This window comes from Camelina sativa, chromosome 18 (genome assembly GCF_000633955.1).
Source record: "Camelina sativa cultivar DH55 chromosome 18, Cs, whole genome shotgun sequence".
NCBI classification, from domain to species: domain Eukaryota; kingdom Viridiplantae; phylum Streptophyta; class Magnoliopsida; order Brassicales; family Brassicaceae; genus Camelina; species Camelina sativa.
This window is the reverse complement of record NC_025702.1, coordinates 19,391,339-19,410,926: the sequence shown is the minus strand read 5'-3', so window position 1 is coordinate 19,410,926 and position 19,588 is coordinate 19,391,339. Positions and strand designations below refer to the sequence as shown.

General features: G+C 35.3%; 5 protein-coding genes and 1 pseudogene across 6 annotated transcripts; 2 read left to right on the top strand and 4 right to left on the bottom strand.

Moving 5' to 3' along the window:
* Window positions 269-1,050, bottom strand: LOC104762656 (elicitor peptide 3-like). The gene has a single exon (XM_010485987.1). It carries the CDS (start codon window positions 841-843, stop codon window positions 550-552), a length of 294 nt encoding a protein of 97 aa, XP_010484289.1. The 5' UTR covers window positions 844-1,050; the 3' UTR covers window positions 269-549.
* LOC104762655 (elicitor peptide 1-like) lies at window positions 2,676-3,589 on the bottom strand. The gene is made up of 2 exons (XM_010485986.2): window positions 3,287-3,589; window positions 2,676-2,889 (listed from the first exon to the last, which is right to left on the bottom strand). The coding sequence occupies exons 1-2, from the start codon at window positions 3,431-3,433 to the stop codon at window positions 2,740-2,742; spliced, it is 297 nt and encodes a 98-aa protein (XP_010484288.1). The 5' UTR covers window positions 3,434-3,589; the 3' UTR covers window positions 2,676-2,739.
* LOC104763670 lies at window positions 5,366-7,743 on the bottom strand. The gene is made up of 3 exons (XM_010487014.1): window positions 7,438-7,743; window positions 6,097-6,297; window positions 5,366-5,750 (listed from the first exon to the last, which is right to left on the bottom strand). The coding sequence occupies exons 1-3, from the start codon at window positions 7,741-7,743 to the stop codon at window positions 5,556-5,558; spliced, it is 702 nt and encodes a 233-aa protein (XP_010485316.1). The 3' UTR covers window positions 5,366-5,555.
* On the bottom strand, window positions 8,566-10,552 carry LOC104762654. Its single transcript, XM_010485984.2, has 2 exons — window positions 10,055-10,552; window positions 8,566-8,970 (listed from the first exon to the last, which is right to left on the bottom strand). The coding sequence occupies exons 1-2, from the start codon at window positions 10,343-10,345 to the stop codon at window positions 8,737-8,739; spliced, it is 525 nt and encodes a 174-aa protein (XP_010484286.1). The 5' UTR covers window positions 10,346-10,552; the 3' UTR covers window positions 8,566-8,736.
* Window positions 11,383-14,198, top strand: LOC104763669 (annotated as a pseudogene).
* Window positions 15,005-18,959, top strand: LOC104762653 (4-alpha-glucanotransferase DPE1, chloroplastic/amyloplastic-like). 2 transcript variants are annotated; one of them, XM_010485982.2, is made up of 16 exons: window positions 15,007-15,537; window positions 15,675-15,725; window positions 15,795-15,883; window positions 15,972-16,032; window positions 16,117-16,195; window positions 16,306-16,442; window positions 16,547-16,705; window positions 16,808-16,884; window positions 17,213-17,352; window positions 17,453-17,484; window positions 17,561-17,635; window positions 17,979-18,051; window positions 18,128-18,216; window positions 18,288-18,332; window positions 18,426-18,578; window positions 18,681-18,959. In XM_010485982.2, the coding sequence occupies exons 1-16, from the start codon at window positions 15,151-15,153 to the stop codon at window positions 18,783-18,785; spliced, it is 1,752 nt and encodes a 583-aa protein (XP_010484284.1). In that variant the 5' UTR covers window positions 15,007-15,150; the 3' UTR covers window positions 18,786-18,959. The 2 variants fall into 2 exon arrangements, with proteins under 2 accessions (XP_010484285.1, XP_010484284.1); XM_010485983.2 differs by lacking the exon at window positions 15,675-15,725 and having other exon boundaries at window positions 15,005-15,537.

Sequence of the window (19,588 nt, the reverse complement as noted above, 5' to 3'; positions counted from 1 at the left end):
GTGTAAATAAAAAATTGATCCTTACCTAATAAGACAATTGACCCAGGTAAAAATTAGTCCAACAAGATTATTGACCCATGTGAAACTATAATGTAGTTAAGCCTTATGAACAATATTAAGCCCAATAACACTCTTTGTAGATATATTTACATTGTTAAGCTCATTCCTATAAATTAACCTAAATATTTAATATCTAATTTGTTTTTTTTATACACTATCGTAGTTTTTTTTTTATAACACATTAACACTATCGGGAGTCTAAAAAAAATAAGTTAAATTTATGTTTTTTTTTTTAAAGAAAATTATGACCCTGGTGAATAAATTTTCTGGCTCCGCCACTGGATAGAGCAGTGGTTTGTGCAAAATAAACTTGTGTTAATCAAACTCCATCTTTATTAATTGAACTCACATTCAAAAAGTAAATGACTATATAAATTATAAAGTCTAGTAGTATATTACACAGCTGCTAAGTCTGTATATATATGCATTTATTTAGCTTGTTGCCTCTCCCTCTCTGTATATATATATATATATATATATATGAATCCCCTAATTGTGTTTTCCTCCTTTTCCTGAGCTTGTTGGAGGCTTGGGTCTCTTCTGCAACCGCCGAGTTGTGATTTCAACGGTGGTCATGGTATCTTCCTCCTCCTCCTTTATTACCATACCGTCATCTTCCTCGCTATGAGATGAAGAAGAAGAAGACGAAAGATCACTAGAGGAAGATGAGCTTTCCAGACCGAGACACTTCAAGATAGGAATCGTTAGTGAAGATTGTTCAAAGAACGTAAATGGGATCCAGTGAGAATCGTTTTCTTCCCCGTCGTTTCTCATATTCTCCATATTGTTGACTTCTTATATGCTTTCTTTTTCTCTTTTTAATCTTTTTTGAGAAAGAGATCAAGGGTTGTTTAGTAGTTAGGTTGATGATGGAACTTGGTAACGCAGTTACGACTCCTTTTATAAGGAGGGATAATATCACTATTCACTTGGGTTGTTGTGTGGTCAACTGTAAATGTGTGTTGACCGGGTCTATAATAAAGATAAACCGGGTTTGGTTGATACTTTGGAAAAGTTGGTGCCGGTTTATTGAAAAAAACCGAGATGCTTATTTGACTGATAGCTGAAGTGAATAAAATAACAAAATTTTGACTCTAGTAATCTCTACGTGGCGTGCGGTCAATATATAGCAGCAAATACGTGGAGGTCTTGGTCAAAGTCTCATTCACGCTCTTTCTTTTGGTTTTTGTTTGAATTACAGTTATTAAACAAATGTTGAATATGTTAAAGTTGTAATTCAAAGTATGATCTTTGATTATTTCAAACAATAAGCTAAAATCAACACATACAAAATTTCCTTTTTGTTTATTTTTTCTTCTTTTTGAAAAGACAAATGAAAGGGTCATGTAAATTATTAAAGAATTAAGTTTGAAAATGTTAATTTTGTACTAACGTATTTTAAAAATTCACACTTGTATATCCATCAATACATTAGAATAATGAATCAACATATATTCCTTTGGATTAATGCAACTCTTTTCTCGGTCGCCACTCGCCACTGGCTTACATACCTTTATATATATGGTCATCACTATCGTACGTGGTCCCTTATAAATTGTACTCTTTCAAACTGGGAATGATTATCGTAGGTCTAGTTGTTACAAAGACCACCAAACTTTAATATTGAACCCATACCTTCTTGTGCAATTATGATTTTTCGCTGAGGTAAGACTTATCACCAATTATGGCCAGATATGGCTTTATGAGTTTGTTTTCTTAATTATAAATAAATATGAATAGAGAGATGTACCTAAAAGTCACGGTGAGGAAATGTTAAGATTGTTTTATATAATTTGAAAGTTAGTGTGTTGCTGCTCCTCCTCGTGCTCGTTGATTATGTATTTTATTAAATTAAATATGGTCATCATGCATTACTCATAGAGAGCACCCGTCAACTTTGTATTTTAATATTACTATCATTTCTATATAATGCACGTTTTGAATTGCGATATACTAGAAAATAGGATTATCATCACTGCGTTTAAGGTTTACATTTTATTTTATACATCAAGCTTTGGAGTTTGGACAATACTGATGATATGATTTAGAAACATATTTCTGATGGATACAAATCAGAGGACATTTATATATATATACAATAAATAAAGGGACTCGATGATCCTAAAATCTGCAAATTTATGATATTAGTCGATTTTTTTTTTTTTGAAATCATTAGTTAGGTAGGTTAAACGTTTTTGGATCGTTTATTCATTTCGCAAGTCTGAGTTAATAGAATTAATGTGAGGTAGCTAGCTAGGACGAAATAGCTGTTGACTGTTACAATGAATCCAAATTCCTTTTATTAATTAGGTACGTCTTTAATGTTTAACATTGGGCAGATATATTCGATAGAGATGGATAATAAATGTCTTCATTTAATATTGATACTGGTTATGTTCTTATGATGGTTCATGGTTAAACCCAAATCATATCAAAACAACGACAATTAACGTACATAATGTATTGTGATTTTCTTTTCCGAGAAATATATCAACAATAAGACTTTGAAGAACGAAATGAACTATAGCTTTAATTGTTGTTGTGTGTCGGTAGAATAAGATTGTTAATACTACTAGTATATCACATATAAAAGGTAAATAGTGCAATGACAACGATATTAAAATTAAACTGATTATTGCAAATAATAATTGAGCTAAACAATAGTATGTAATTGAAGTGCTAATTTGTTTGGCCACGACGGCCTGAGCTGACTCCTTCCTTCCCCTTTCTGTTAGCTTTGTCCTTTATGGCTCTACTTGTCACATTCATGCCCCTAGACGTCACAACGACCTCCTCTTTCTCGGTGACATCATCTTCTTCTTCCTCCTCCTGCAAGTAGAATTGTAGAAACACAAGTTTGAGTTCATACTTCATATTATACTATTACTTAAAGCATGTTTGATATGCAGCTTTTAACACCAAAATATAACTACTTACTCGAATCATTATTATCATCCAAACTAAAAATATATTTTTAACAGGATTTACCTCAAAGTAAAAATAGTTACATACTTTGGTCCTGACTAAAAGATATTTGGAAATAAAATATATTTATAGAAGCGCTCACTAGAAAATGTTACTTGCAAGATTTTAACTTTTTTTTTTTTGGTTTAAAGAAGAGATTAAATGGTTTCCCTTTTAAGTTTTCCCATGCATAACCACTTTGTAGTCGCATATATACACAACAACCAGGAATTAAAAAATCCCATATTAGTCAAAAACATACCGGCTGGTTTGAAGTTCCCGGAGACGACGGAGAATCTTGATGAAAAAGACCAAGGCATCTCAAGATAGCTTTGAGAGTTTGGTCGAGGCACTGAAGAGGAATCCATAGGTAAGTTGCTTCTTCACTTGGTCTATCTGATTTATCCATTGAGACCTGGTAAGATGAAAAAAAAAATCTATTGAAGTCGGATTAAATTTGGTGAGAAGAGTGAAGCAGCTGTTCGTTAGATGTGAGTGATTGGGCAAAGAGCTCAGAAAGACAACTTTGCCTTTTTTATAGTGGGTTAACTCAGTATTTGGTGCGACTCTTTTTATAAAATACTTTATGCTTTCGTAAATCGTGACTTTGGAATATGAATAAAATAATAAAGTCCCTCTTTTCTGAGTCCTTTGATTAGTTGACACTTGACAACAAAAGAATAATCAAGAAATTAGATTAATTTAAGCAAAATTATAATTGTTGTTATTAGTGAAGATAAGCATGTGGCTTTAGGCTTTGGGTAGCTTGATGACATAAGTCTCTCACCATATAATATATATTTTTAGAGAAATTTGTGAAATTTTTCTTATTTTTATGTATCTATTGGTGAAAATTTCATTTAAGTTTCTCATCAATATAATATTAAAAAAATATGATTGATAATCTAGACATATCAAATTACTTATTAAGTAGAATTAATTTTATTAATTGTTACTCCATCTTTTCCTAATAGATTGATGTTTTGTCAATTTCACATATATTAAGAAAAAATTAAAATTTTATTTCTACATTAATTTATAATTACTTATAAGTAGAAAGAGAAAATATAGATTTTAGATAGTATGATATGTCGAAAAAACTTAAAAGTAAAAAAAATAATTTTAATTTTTTTAATGTATAATATCAATCTTTTAGGGACAAGAAAAAATCTTTTAGAACATCAATTTATGTGAGACAAAGCGAATATATTTTATACCATATATATATATCATATTATCAGTAATAAAATAATAAATACTAATATAGTTAGTTTCACAATAATAGTATATTTCAACCCTCATAATTTGTTTAATCATATTAATATTTTTTATTGTATTAACTAATATTAATTTAAAACAATATGAACATATAATTTAAAACTATGCATCATGGAATTGGTTAAATAAATAATTTTCTTTTATGATTTATAAATAAAAAATAACACAAATAAATTATTTAATTAAGATTTTAAAATTTTACAGATTTAATTTATTATAATAAAATCTAATTACTTAAAAAATGATATATGTCATTATGTGAAAGGAGATCGTGTGGGTTTCTGAAAAATCAATTATCTCCTTTTTAAATTAAAATTTTTCATTTTTCATTTATTTGTATTATGAGAAACTTCCTACTACCAATGCACATGAACTCAGCTTGGTATCATACAGTATTGGGAAAACAGATACGAAAACAGTTCACTCGTCGTCCTCCGATGACGAATTTTGGACTATATGTATTGAAATATTTTAATATTTCCCCTAGTTTCTTCTGGTAAGTTTGGATCAAACTAAACTGTCGAATTTATAATTGTTAATCGTGAAATGATGTTCTTACGATTAGATATGTTTATATTAAGTTTATAATTGCTTTATTAATTAATTGGCTTATTGCTAGTTTGCTACATCCAAAGCCACGTGGGAAATGTATAGTAAACAAATGTAAAATAAAGTGGCGTTTGGTTCTCGTGGTCGCCACTAGTGAGTTGTTAGAACTTTTGTTTTTAATACAAGAATTTAGGCGTTTACTCGTGGAGACCAGCGATGAATTGAAGTTTTTGTGTTGTAAGTTGATTGGTCTAACTAACTCAATAATGTTCTGTTAAAAATATAAATAAATTGTAGTTATGTTAAAGACATAACAACATATTAAAAACTAGACAGAAAATAGTAATTTGCTGGAACCTACTATATAATTAATAATCAGTACACATGGTACTAAATTACTATAGCCGAACAAAGTTTGGTACAAAAAATGTCAAATCAAGTCGTTTAATACATGCTTTGATCAAGAATGTCATGATATGGGTTCAACCTTCAACAATTATTCAAAAGCATATAGTTATGGTCTTGAGTTACTCGTTTATAAAAGACATATATATACATACACCTTTGGGTCAAATATTGATGTCTTGAAAGAAATTAAGAAAAGGAGGAAGCAAAAATAAGCAAGGTACGACTTTGAACGCCTCATTGGTATTAAACTAGTGCATAATAAGTCTCTTGGGAGCTTTTGATTCCATGACTTCTTCTTAATCCCCAGAAATTTCTATTTGCTCCTTGTTCAAGACAGAAGTTTCTATTGCTGCGTTGAGTAATTTATTAGTTTGGCCAGGTCGACCTTTACTAGTGTTTTCTTTATCCTTTTTCTTAGCTCTGGCCTTCATGCGGCCTCTAGTCAACACAACGACACCATCGTCTTTCATGGCAACATCTTCTTCTTCGTCCTGTAGTTGCAGTTTGCAAACACACGTTGTTTAGATACCCTTCATTCATTAATTACTTATAACAACATACTTTGGCACCTATTAAAACTAAATCAGACGTATAATTCTTTTATATTTTTCTTTAACATTTCAAAAATAAAATAGCTAAAAAATGGCCCAAACTAAAAAAAAAAAAAAAAATTAAACCCACACAAACGCTTCCTAAAATCGTTAAAATATACGTCCATAACTTTGGAATCTTTTTTAACATATCAGATTTGAATAATTTTGTGTTCATTTAGTTATAAAACATTTAAAAAAACAACAGAAAATAATTAGTAATAAATAATATGTAAGGAAAGCTAACCGGTTGGTATAAAGTCACCGAAGTTTTCTTCGCTGTCGGACAAAGAAGACCAAGACACTTGAAGATAGCTATGACAGTTTGGTCGAGAAACTGAATTGGGATCCATAGATAAGGTTCTTCCTCGCTTCGTCTGACTATTTTGTCCGTCGATCGAGATCCGATAGTATTGGTTTGAGGAGCGCACAGATCAGCTATATAACTCTAGAGATGAGTTATTGAGCAGCTAGAGATCACAGAGACAACTTTGTATCTCTACATGTGTGAAGAGAGACAACCTTGTATTATATTTTTATAGTGACTTCACTCGGTAGTTGGAATGAGTCTTATAATACACTTTCTTAAAGACTTTGGTATATATATGATTTAACAAAAAATAATTAACCAAGTGGCTTTGGATGACTCTACTTGTTTGTCTGACTCTACATGTTGACTGACTTGTGATATGTGTGTGGAAACTACACAACACTTTATGTCAAAGATACGTTCCCTTGGTCGAGAAAACGCGGTCGGGGAAGCCGTCAAAGCGCCCGTTCAGTTGGTAATTTTATAGTGTGATGAACAAAAACGTGAAGAGTTCACTCTTCCAAGGACTAATGTTGGGCTATAACTTTTGTTAAAATCTGGTCTTGGTAGACTTATTTCATTCTATCTTGACTTTTTGAACTGTCTGATTCTACTTATGAATGTTTGAGAAACAGAATCTGTTTTCATTTTATTTCCCGTCTTTAAACCAAACATTATGTTATGTTGCTGAAAAATAGACAGTGACTCTTGTATGTTTTACATACAAACTTGGGGTTCATCAATCATATTTTTGTAGAAGATGATATAAGTGGTAATTCATCAAAAGCTCCACCTACAGCTACACCAAATAAAGAAGGCCAGGCGGCCTCTCTCAAAAATATCATCCTCATTCATCCCCCCTATCGGGACTCCGCATTGCTGACAATCTAAAGGAGAACCTTGACCATTAACTAGTACGCTCCCAGGTTCTAAAAAGACAAGATTGAAACAGTTCCTATCCATATGAGGATGGACGAGCTGCTTCTCTTCTTTGATGCTTTCTAAGATTATAAACAAACTTGATGGACGACTAGAACCGTAAAGTTTCTCTATCATTCGGTAAACTCTCGCATGTTTGTTTCCTGGAATTAATAAATCCAACGGAGGGACATCTCATCAGCACATGTAATGTTAAGTAAAAAAAAAAAAAGTTATATAAAATATTCTTATTTTTAGAAGGGGAAACTCGGTTAAACGTAAAACCTTTGAAGACTTTTTGTTTCTCGAAAATCTTCAGTTTCTAATACAATCTAAGACTCTTAAATAAACCTAACTAACCAACATCAATATAGAAGAAAAAGCAGTAGTAGAAGAAGAAGAGAAAGTATTATTCATACTCAATATGAAACCATGTTCCTGACAATATTTCTCATACGCATCGGTTCCTTTCTGTGAATCATTCCACAACCACGTGGCATAAGCAAATGGCGTATAACTCAAATAGCCATTTGTATTTTTCTTCTTAGCCACAAATATATTATATCCGGCAGATGACAAATAACTTAATGGTAAGACAGAATCACAATCAACAGAAATGAAAAGGACGTTAGGTGGGAGATTGTTAAAAGGTGCCTGACTCAACATTTCATCAAAAAAATATCGAGAATCAACATGTTTAAGACTAGTATTAATATTCTTTACAAATTGGTCGATATTGCTAGTGAACCTAAGATTATTCCTTGTGAGGATAGCATGTTGATTATATACATCCTATGTTCACTAGCAATCTAATATTACAAAGAAGACAATCTTTTAATATAAGATCTACTACTACTACTTCTTCTTATTTTTTTTATTAATATTGGTTAGTTGGTTTTTACAAACGCAATTGTGTAGTGTCATGTTTATTTGTGGTTAATTTGTTTGTTGATTTATAATTTTTTTCGTCAATTTGTTTGGTTTTTGGTAGACTTATTTTACGTTATGTTGACTTGTTTAAAATTGGTTGACTTTTGGAACTGTATGACTTATATTTTATTTCTGTGGACTAATGTTTTTCTTTTTTGACTTATATTAAAAGAAGAGAATCGACTTATTTTTCCCTTTATTATTTTTTTACATTATAGATTTTTTTTGAACTATTGATTTTTTACATTGACTTGTTTGAAGAACTGCAGAGAGTTGACTTCTCGTCTTTTGGCGCAATGTTGGTGGAGTTCTTGCAAGAAATATATCACTAAGCAACAGACTTCTCTATCTGCAAGTGACTTTAATCCCCTGTGCAAACAAAACATTTTCAGAATCGAAGTAAGAATGCTAATTGTTTTGTTTGTGTTTTTTTTTTTGGTTTAAGCCTTACATTTCCTCGGTTAAGGCTTCTTTGTAAGAGGGATACCACTCTTGCTCAACAAATCATGGACTTCACTTTTCGAGACACTAAAGTTTCACGCACAAATAAAAAAAACAAAAAACAAATGAGTTGCGTCAACTCGTTCGTGTTAACCCCAACAATTTCCACCTTTTCATATACACTTACAAGTTTCTCTTTAATCTCCTACTCAATAGCTATACGATATTCAACACATAATAAAAACGTGTTATGTACTATGTTCTTTCTTCTATTCACAAGAGAATCGATCATCTCTCTTTCTTTGATTCGTGTCTCAAAGAATCATCGGTCTCTTCGGTAGTCCTGTCAATCCCTAAACATTTTAGAAACGCAGATCCAGCCAGCCTAAACAAATTACACGGATGATGCAAAGTACGACTCGAATCTTTCTCCAACGAACCTTCTGCTTCTTCCTCTGTTGTCGTCACTCTCCTTGTTACAGCTGGTGTTATCTCTCCTTTTATGCTTTGAGAGCTTCCAACCTGTGCTTTTACAAAAACGGATGAGTTAGTTTATTAACAAACGATGAATCAAAGAAACAAGTCAGTGATTAAGCATATTATCAACAAACGTAATGCAACACCTATGCGTGTACTCAAAAATCCAGTAAACTGGTCTGTGATACAAATTACAGAAGAACCACAAAAGGATTGTTTGATACAAACTCTTTTCGGAATCCATACTATCCAATTGTCAGAAACGAAACTTAAATTTATAGATTTTTGTTTGTAAGTTTATCTTCTATCTCTTTGAAATTAAAATCGAAACGTCCAAATAATATTTTAGCTCTTTTCTTACTGAAAAGAGGCATAGCACCACAACACTGTGTAAGCCAAGAGAGGAAGCTAATTGTTGTGTTGCTTAAAGACATAACTAGACAACGTTGTAGGACCTAAGCAACCAAAACTTAAAACCAAAGGAAATACCAAGTTACCAACCTGAATGCTACAACCAACAAAATTGGAAAGAGACACTTAAAAGAAATCAAAAACTTCCAAACATAGACCGAGAGACCAAAAACTGAGGAAACTAGTACCTTGTTATATGGAATCAATGTCAAAGACATTTAACCAAATGACTATTAACAGCAACTATATGATCCAGAAAACCATAATTAGGAAAGATCACATTTCCTATGTTTAGATTGCTACCTTTTCACTATTTGCTAATTTCAGAACCCCAAGACATACAAAAAGGCCATCATTTAAACTTTTAGCTAACAACTAACATTCAAAAGTGGACTACTTTACAGCTAATTATGGCTGCAACTTTCTTCTCCCTTAATTTCTTAATTGCAACCTAAACCCCTTAAGTTCCATAAACCTCCAGCAATCCCCCCCCCCCATTACTTTTTCCTTCTTCACATTCCCAGAATCCACAACGAAGAAGCTGAATGAAGAAACAAACAACATCGATCTCACTCTGGAATCTACTTCATAAACTACTAATTATCTAATTCAGATCTCAGTTCGTGAAACAAAAGCAAGTCAACGTAGAGCAAGGTACGACGACTAAATCTATGATCTATAGACGAAATTGAAAGAGACAGATAGCTATTTAAGTTACCTGATGGGACTGTACGTGACTCGAATTGACGGAGAAACCTAAACCGTGGTGGCTAATCGGAACCGGATTACCAGAAAGAAATCTCTTAGAAAGAGATGAACCGGAGGTAGAAGGAACAGAATCAGAAGAAGAAGAAGAAGAGAAACTATTATATCCGATATCTAAGGAGAAAACTCCGACGAGACAAAGGAGGAGTAAGAGAAGGACGAAGACGAACAATTGGATCCAAATTAGCCATGGGATGCTATTGTAGCTATCTAACATCAAAAACTCTTTCCCGGAATCCACCATTTTATATCTAGAGCTTTTATTCCCGGGAAAGAGAGATTCTGAATCTCTCTCTCTCTCTTTGATGAAACGATTGAGGAAGAAGAAGAAGAAGAAGACAAATCAAACGAAGACGACGAAAGGGTGAAAAGATAAAACGACGGAGCTGTGATATTCAGGTCACAGCGAGAGAGAAAATAACGGCTTAAATCTTGGTTTTGTTTTGGTGGTTAGTCCACGCGTAACGCGTTAATTGGTTAAATAGGTGAAAAACAAAAACATTGTGATCTTGGTAAAATCTTTTTACAGGAATTATCCCTGATTTTATATAATTTTTTTTTATTACTGGATTAAAATTAACTATGAGAAAACTTATCTCTAGTAAAGTTAATTGTGTCCTATAGATGAGTTGTAGTCAATTTTCCAAATTCAACTACAACAAATGTATCATAAATTTTAGTACACCTAAAAAAACGTAAAAATGTTTTGGCTATAATAAATTACTTTGATGCCGTAAAAATTTTAAATATTAAATCTAGATACGATATAGATTGCCGAAGTTTCTTGGATGATTCACCTAAATCCACACCATCATAAACAAAGTTAAAAGATAAACACAAAACACCACTAAAAGAAAATATGCATGTATTTATCATTAAATAAATAAATTCTGTTGCTATACGTATCCAAACTATTAAGCTTTTCACATAGTTTTATAAATCTTGAAACATTCAATTTTTTTCTAAAGTAAAAATTATATAATCTTGTAAAAAAAACAATATTTAAATGAAATTATATACTCTTGTAAAAATATAATCGAATATAGTTGAAGTAATATAACACTAATTAATTTGACAAACAAAGAAAAATAAAATTAGTCCGCGTAAACTGAATATTTAAAAACAGTAATTAAAGGAATATATGTTTTTTTTTCCCTTTTATTTTGCTTTTTCTTTTTCCTTTTCCTTTTGTTTTTCCAATATACGCTACAACGCGTATTAAACCCTAGTAAATACCCTTTTACGGACCTATAAATATAAAGTAAAAAGCCTCTGTTTGATCTCTTCAACAATTACGCAAAACAAACTCGTTTCAGAGAAAATCCCTAAATCCTAACAAAACCCTAATTACCAAAGAAGAATATGAGTTACAGAGTCGCTAAAGCATCGGAGTATCTTGCGATCACCGGTGGTGGGATCAAAGACATCAAGCTTGCCAAGAAGTCATGGGTCTTTCCATGGCAGTCTTGCACCGTCTTCGACGTTTCTCCTGTGAACTACACCTTCGAGGTCCAGGCTATGAGTTCCGAGAAACTTCCTTTTGTTATCCCCGCTGTTTTCACCATCGGCCCGCGCGTTGATGACCCTCACGCTCTCTTGTTGTACGCCATGCTTATGTCTCAACACGATAAGCACTCCAACCACGTTAACGAGCTTGTTCAGGGTGTTATCGAAGGAGAGACTCGTGTTCTTGTTGCTTCCATGACCATGGAAGAGGTCTTTAAAGGTAAAACAAACCTTAAAGTCTGAATTTTTTTGTTGTTTGTTGCTTGATTTGTTAAGATGTACATTGAGGTTCTCCGAGAAAACCTTACAGTTCGAATCTTTTTACCCTTTTAAAACGGATTCAATTGTTTCATATATAGAACTCTGCTTTCTGTTTATTTTGGTTTCGTAATTACAACGATGAATGACAATTCAGTTGTGGCATTGTAGGAACAAAGGAGTTCAAGAAGGAAGTGTTTGACAAGGTTCAACTTGAGCTGAACCAGTTTGGTCTTGTGATTTACAACGCCAACGTGAAGCAGCTCGTTGATGTGCCTGGACATGAGTACTTCTCTTACTTGGGCCAGAAAACTCAGATGGAGGCAGCAAACCAAGCCAAGATTGATGTAGCAGAGGCGAAGATGAAGGGAGAGGTTGGTGCCAAAGAAAGGACTGGACTCACTATCCAGAATGCAGCCAAGATTGACGCTGAGTCAAAGATCATCTCTACTCAGAGGCTTGGAGAAGGAACAAAAGAGGAGATCAAGGTGAAGACTGAGGTCAAAGTGTTTCAGAATGAGAAAGAGGCTCTTGTTGCTAAGGCTGATGCAGCATTGGCGATTCAGAAGGCTGCTCTGTCCCAAAACTCTCGTGTGGCTGAGGTTGAAGCAACCAAGGCTGTTGCTTTAAGGGAGGCTGAGCTTCAGACTCAAGTTGAGAAAATGAATGCTTTAACTCGGACAGAGAAGCTTAAAGCTGAGTTCCTCAGTAAAGCCAGCGTCGAGTATGAGACTAAGGTAATGCATATCTCTGTTTTTTAGANCTTGTTGCTTCCATGACCATGGAAGAGGTCTTTAAAGGTAAAACAAACCTTAAAGTCTGAATTTTTTTGTTGTTTGTTGCTTGATTTGTTAAGATGTACATTGAGGTTCTCCGAGAAAACCTTACAGTTCGAATCTTTTTACCCTTTTAAAACGGATTCAATTGTTTCATATATAGAACTCTGCTTTCTGTTTATTTTGGTTTCGTAATTACAACGATGAATGACAATTCAGTTGTGGCATTGTAGGAACAAAGGAGTTCAAGAAGGAAGTGTTTGACAAGGTTCAACTTGAGCTGAACCAGTTTGGTCTTGTGATTTACAACGCCAACGTGAAGCAGCTCGTTGATGTGCCTGGACATGAGTACTTCTCTTACTTGGGCCAGAAAACTCAGATGGAGGCAGCAAACCAAGCCAAGATTGATGTAGCAGAGGCGAAGATGAAGGGAGAGGTTGGTGCCAAAGAAAGGACTGGACTCACTATCCAGAATGCAGCCAAGATTGACGCTGAGTCAAAGATCATCTCTACTCAGAGGCTTGGAGAAGGAACAAAAGAGGAGATCAAGGTGAAGACTGAGGTCAAAGTGTTTCAGAATGAGAAAGAGGCTCTTGTTGCTAAGGCTGATGCAGCATTGGCGATTCAGAAGGCTGCTCTGTCCCAAAACTCTCGTGTGGCTGAGGTTGAAGCAACCAAGGCTGTTGCTTTAAGGGAGGCTGAGCTTCAGACTCAAGTTGAGAAAATGAATGCTTTAACTCGGACAGAGAAGCTTAAAGCTGAGTTCCTCAGTAAAGCCAGCGTCGAGTATGAGACTAAGGTAATGCATATCTCTGTTTTTTAGAATCTCTGCTTGATATCTCTCTTTCTCACTATTTTGGAACATGACATGACATTGTTGCTTATTTCAAACAGGTGCAAGAAGCGAACTGGGAGTTATACAATAAGCAAAAGCAAGCAGAAGCTGTTCTTTACGAGAAGCAGAAGCAAGCGGAAGCAACGAAAGCTGCTGCTGATGCTGCCTTCTACTCGAAACAGAAAGATGCAGAGGGACTTGTCGCCATGGCCGATGCTCAGGGGACTTATCTCAAGACCCTCCTAGGCGCAGTTAACAATGATTACTCAGCCATGAGAGACTTCTTGATGATCAACAATGGCATTTATCAGGAAATCGCCAAAACCAATGCTCTTGCGATCAGGGACCTGCAGCCAAAGATCAGTGTGTGGAACCATGGTGGTGCAGAGCAGGGGATGAACGGTGGTGGTAACGGTAACGCGATGAAGGATATTGCTGGACTCTACAAGATGTTGCCACCGGTTCTTGATACGGTTTATGAGCAGACTCGGGATGCAGCCACCCGCTTGGATTGGTACACTACGTGGTGCTGAGCCCAAACAATCACTTCAGGCTCAACAACACAGAGGTTGAGAAGATGTCAAGTGTGCCTCGGCTCTCTAGTTATTAATTTTAGCTTTTGGTTTGTTTTCTTTATGTTGTAGAACTACTTATAGGAAGTCAAGCATCCTCTGACTAATGTGACTTTGACTTTCGATGAGGATAAAAAGTGTTTTAAAACAGAGTTGGCTTCTTCTGTTATTTCAAAAAAAAAAAAAAAAAACACAATGCTTTTCAAATTTCAGCTGTGTTTATTTAAGAGTGCAGAAAATTTCAACTATTTACTCATCATATAAATACAATACCAACCACTTTGAGTAGATGGACATAAGTCTCTATCAGATGCATAGTTGAACAACACCAACCACTTTTATTATGATATGATGGCTTCGGGGGACCATTCTCCAATATATGCAATTATTTGTTCCTGTATTGGGTATATGAGTGGTCCTCGCCTCTATGTAAAACTGTAAAATTTATTTTTCAGCAAATTATGGAAGCTGCAGTGCACACTAAAGAATATTGGACCAGTGGGGAGTAACTGCGAGGAATGGTAGCATGACATTGGATCCGATCATCATACAAGTCTTCTTCCATGCATGCCTGTGGCACTTTGCGAATTGCGACATTTTTCACTATTTTACCAAGCAGTCATTGCAATTTTTTTCTGTGTCACTTCATTGATTATATTACTCGGAATGGAGAAGACCTCTTGACTCTGTTGGTTCTTCCAAAACTTAAATGGTGTTTTGCGCACGAGGATTTTATAAATAACGCGTTTAAAAAGTTTTAACCCGAATAATTAAAAAAATAATAATAATAAAAAATGGTCCACCTCATACCGATCAAATGTGATTTATTTTTTTGGATCATGGGTTTGATGTATAAAAGATCCGATCTCGTCGGCCTTGAAAATGGCGCCGTACACGAGATTTCCATACACCGCACGTGATGATCACGTGATCTCTCTCTCACAGTTTCACACCACTAGTCAGTCAGTCTCTCAAACTGCCAAAAGAGCAACAAAAATATCTTCTCTCTCACTCACTGTTTTTGTGTTGTCATCTACTATCTGGCGCGTCGTGGGAGTGCGGAGCTTTCAATTGAAATTGAATTGATGATCATTCATCATCCATGACGACGATTCTTAGCTCGTCCTCTCCTTCACTCTCTTCTCTCAAGCTTTTCCGATTATCCTCTCCGGTATCATCATTATTATTCGACGCAGCTTCTTTCAGGACCAGGACAAAGCCGTCGCCGTCGCAGTCGCAGTCGCAGTCGTTCCCAATGGCTATTTCGAGCAATTCGACGACTTCTCTCTCTTGTATTAGCAGCGTCGGTGAAGATTTTCCAGCAGAGTATGAGCACTGGCTACCGGTTCCTGATCCCGCGACCCGGAGAAGAGCTGGCGTTTTGCTTCATCCGACGTCGTTTCGCGGTCCTCACGGCATTGGTGATCTCGGTGAAGAAGCTTTCCGATTCATCGATTGGCTTCATTCTACTGGCTGCTCCGTTTGGCAGGTGAGATTTTGTCTTGCGAGATGATTTTGATACCGAGTTCTTTCAAATTTCAATTGAACTTTGAATCTATAGAGTTAGAGGAACTTTGAACTTTGTTAGTAATATATATATATATATATATATATTCCGTGAGCCAGGTTCTTCCTCTTGTTCCTCCAGACGAAGGAGGATCTCCTTATGCAGGACAGGTCTGTGTTGATATTTCTCTAGAGAGATTCCTTTTTCAGTTGTTATTGCTAACTGGGTTCTAGTTATAGGATGCAAATTGTGGGAACACATTGTTGATTTCTCTGGATGAGCTTGTCAAGGATGGCTTACTATTGAAGGATGAGCTCCCACTACCAATGTACTACTAATCTTCTACATGATTTCTAAGTGGACTTACTTTTATTCTGGGGTCTCATTCTCTGTTATGATATTTTTATATGGCCTAGTGATGCTGACTCTGTGAACTATCAAACTGTCAACAAGTTAAAGAGTCCCTTGATAACTAAGGTAAACAACCATCTTGCTTGGTACTAGTGAGCTAACTTATCTATTGGCTTGAGAAGTAAACTTTAATCGCTGACTTTTTCTCAGGCAGCAAAGAGGCTTATTGGTGGCACTGGTGAACTGAAGAGCAAACTGCAGGATTTTCGTAACGACCCCTCTATATCATGTGAGAAAATATACAATTTTAAAAGATTCATTTGTTAACACTTGCGCTGGCTTTAATTAATCTGGATTACAAGATTTCATTGAGGATGCCATCATGTTCACTATGTATAGGTTGGCTTGAAGATGCTGCGTACTTTGCAGCTATTGACAATACTTTAAATGCATATAGTTGGTTTGAGTGGCCTGAACCACTTAAAAACCGTCATCTTTCAGCCTTGGAAGCTATATATGAAAGTCAAAAGGAGTTTGTAAGATTTTTGTGGCTCTTGCTAGCTTCTTGGATTGGATTTCATCACGAATTAATAATGTTTTGTGAAATCCTTTCAGGGTAACATCTTTTTCTTTGCTGCAGATAGACTTGTTCATTGCTAAGCAGTTTTTGTTCCAAAGGCAGTGGCAGAATGTTCGTGAGCATGCACGGCGTAAAGGAGTTGATATAATGGGGGATATGCCCATTTATGTAGGATATCACAGTGCAGACGTTTGGGCAAATAAGAAACATTTCTTACTGGCAAGTAAACTGTAACTTATGGAGTCAAACAATCTTATCGTATGTTCCTGCAAAAATTTTGACTTTCCGGAAGGTACTCCTCTTTTTTTGATCTTCATACAGAACAAGAAAGGCTTTCCTCTTCTTGTTAGCGGTGTTCCTCCTGACTTGTTCAGTGAAACTGGTCAACTGTGGGGAAGGTATTGATGCTCCTCACTTACTTTAGTTTACTTATAACATTTTTGTTTTATTCTTTTCACTTAGATAAGTAGGAAACGCCACTCTTTGTTTTTTTAGTTATAATTTATCTGATGTAAGCATTATTACTAAACAGTGTTACTGTGGCATGCTCAACGTGAATTAGTTTCTGACTTTCCCTAAACCATTTATTGTACTTCACAATTGTTCCATAACTTTTTTTTTTATTATTATTTTTTTTTAATTGTTCCATAACTTGATCTCTTTTATTTTTCTTCCTCACCATAGTATTTAGTATTTACTGATATTTTCCGTTTATTTGATTTGAAGTCCTCTTTATGACTGGATATCAATGGAGAGTGACCAATATTCTTGGTGGGTTAACCGAATACGACGTGCACAGGACTTGTATGATGAATGCAGGATTGATCATTTCAGAGGATTTGCAGGGTTTTGGGCGGTCCCTTCTGGTGAGTTTAATGCAATGTAGAAAAGAGTGATTGATCATATATGTTGGGTACATATTGGATTAGTAGATTCATAGGACTGATCAGCTGTGATATTCTGCAGAAGCGAAAGTTGCCATGGTTGGACGATGGAAGGTGCTTTGCTTAATTCATTGATGTAAAATAAAATCAGGTAAAGAAACTAAGAACAACAAAATTTGCATAAATGTAGGTAGGACCTGGAAAGTCTTTATTTGATGCCATTTCAAAAGGCGTTGGGAAGATCAAAATCATTGCTGAAGATTTGGTAAGCTATCAAACTCGATTATACAAAACACTCAGCACGTAGGCTCAACCATATAGGTTATGATAGATGTGCATCAATTTATTAGTTTATAATGAACTTGCAAGAGTTGTTTGTAGTTTACATCAAGCATGAGATGTTCATACAGAGATGATTGATGGCCGACCATTTGACTGTGAAATATCATCTTAGACCAGTAGAAATTCTCGATGTCCTGTGTTCTTCATGAATCCGAGTGTACGTACTAGTATAAATCATATGCTCTGTTTCTGCAAGGCCAATTTACATTTTGAAAATCTGGCATTTGATTGTTTGCTAATGGAGGCTACACTTTGCCATAAGACAGGGAGTTATTACTAAAGATGTAGTTGAGCTGAGGAAATCTATTGGAGCGCCTGGAATGGCTGTCCTCCAATTTGGTAAAACAGCTTTGGCTTCCTTCCTCACGTTATTCAAATATCTATCATGTGTACATTTATTCTTGTCTAATTTCAGCTTTTGGAGGCGGCGCCGATAACCCACATTTACCTCACAATCATGAAGTAAACCAAGTTGTATACTCTGGAACTCATGACAACGACACTGTAAGTTGATTTCACTAAGCAAACTTATAGAAACGAAACGGGAGAAATGTAACTGTCTCTTTGATAAATAGATTCGAGGTTGGTGGGACACTCTGGACAAAGAAGGGAAGTCTAAGGTCATTTCACTAGTCTCATACCATAAAAACGTGGTTTTTGTTTCAGTTTTTGATTGCATGATATTCACAATGGCGATGTCCTCGGTATTGCAGGCAATGAAATACCTGTCGATAGCTGGAGAAGACGATATATCATGGTCAGTCATCCAAGCTGCATTCTCTTCTACAGCTCAAACCGCAATCATACCGATGCAAGACATTCTCGGACTTGGAAGTTCTGCCAGAATGAACACTCCAGCCACTGAGGTAGGTCATGCCACTGTATATTGGTTTCTAACTTTCTATGAAAGAGAAAGCTCATAGCAATAGTAATATGTTTATGTGATTTTGGTTTTGTTACACAAAAAGGTGGGGAATTGGGGTTGGAGGATCCCGAATTCGACGAGCTTTGACCATCTAAAATCTGAATCTGACAGACTCAGAGATCTTTTGTCATTGTACGGACGGATTTGAGGGGAACCAGCTGACGCGGAAAAGAAGAAGAATTTTTGCTTTTTTTTTTTTTTTTTCATATATTAAATTTGCTCTGGTAAAAAGGCCAAATAAAGCAAGAAGACGAAGAAGGTAATGAATCATTACTAATGATCAACATTATATTTCCCGTAATAAATTTTCTTTTGTTTTACATTCCCTCAGTAAAAAACTTAAGTTAAATTCATACATGAAATTTATTACTGTGCCAAATCATTCCCCCACGTATCAAAAAACTTAAAGTCAATACCTAAACTTTTTGTTTTTGTTCTAAAATCATACCTGAGCTCTAACAGTGTTAAATCACTGTTAATTTCTGGAGTTGCAATCTCGACATCTCCTCCGTAAACGGCGGACCGTGGTGAGCTCGGTCGAGGGTCGACGTAGTGCTTTGTCCCTGTTTGGAGAAAAAACGTGACGGAGATTCGGTGGGTGACGTCGGTTAAAGGGTAAATATTGGACCTTGCGTCGTTGGCGTTGGAGACATTCGAATTAGATGTATGTTCTAGTTGGGGCGAGGACGGCAAGCAACGGAAGCTCCGACAATTCATCAACGGATGAGTGAAATGAATACTCTGAAGTCTGAAGGGCGGAAGCACGGTGATTCTACACCACAGATCAAATCCCCAATAACCATACATATGTACAATTTGATTCAGTTTGATAGAAGAATTCAAAATTAAACCCGATAGCAAGAAGCGAGACTCAAACGATTCGTCGGAGCTCTGGTCGGCATAAAATTCAAGGAAATCATGGATCCAATTGAAATGAAGTTTTTTGAAGAA

Excerpts from the sequence above, each read along its gene's own strand:
- LOC104762655 (XM_010485986.2), bottom strand. The coding sequence starts at position 3,433 with ATGGATAAATCAGATAGACCAAGTGAAGAAGCAACTTACCTATGGATT. Across the intron at positions 2,890-3,286 it reads CGGGAACTTCAAACCAGCCG|GAGGAGGAAGAAGAAGATGA; the intron begins GTATGTTTTTGA and ends TTCTACTTGCAG.
- LOC104762653 (XM_010485982.2), top strand. The coding sequence starts at position 15,151 with ATGACGACGATTCTTAGCTCGTCCTCTCCTTCACTCTCTTCTCTCAAG. Across the intron at positions 16,196-16,305 it reads TAACGACCCCTCTATATCAT|GTTGGCTTGAAGATGCTGCG; the intron begins GTGAGAAAATAT and ends CACTATGTATAG. Across the intron at positions 18,052-18,127 it reads AATGGCTGTCCTCCAATTTG|CTTTTGGAGGCGGCGCCGAT; the intron begins GTAAAACAGCTT and ends GTCTAATTTCAG.
- LOC104762654 (XM_010485984.2), bottom strand. The coding sequence starts at position 10,345 with ATGGTGGATTCCGGGAAAGAGTTTTTGATGTTAGATAGCTACAATAGC. Across the intron at positions 8,971-10,054 it reads GTCACGTACAGTCCCATCAG|GTTGGAAGCTCTCAAAGCAT; the intron begins GTAACTTAAATA and ends GTAAAAGCACAG.
- LOC104762656 (XM_010485987.1), bottom strand. The coding sequence starts at position 843 with ATGGAGAATATGAGAAACGACGGGGAAGAAAACGATTCTCACTGGATC.
- LOC104763670 (XM_010487014.1), bottom strand. The coding sequence starts at position 7,743 with ATGTTGAGTCAGGCACCTTTTAACAATCTCCCACCTAACGTCCTTTTC. Across the intron at positions 6,298-7,437 it reads TTTCTTCTATATTGATGTTG|AGTTATATAGCTGATCTGTG; the intron begins GTTAGTTAGGTT and ends ACTCATCTCTAG. Across the intron at positions 5,751-6,096 it reads CGGTGACTTTATACCAACCG|GACGAAGAAGAAGATGTTGC; the intron begins GTTAGCTTTCCT and ends CTGCAACTACAG.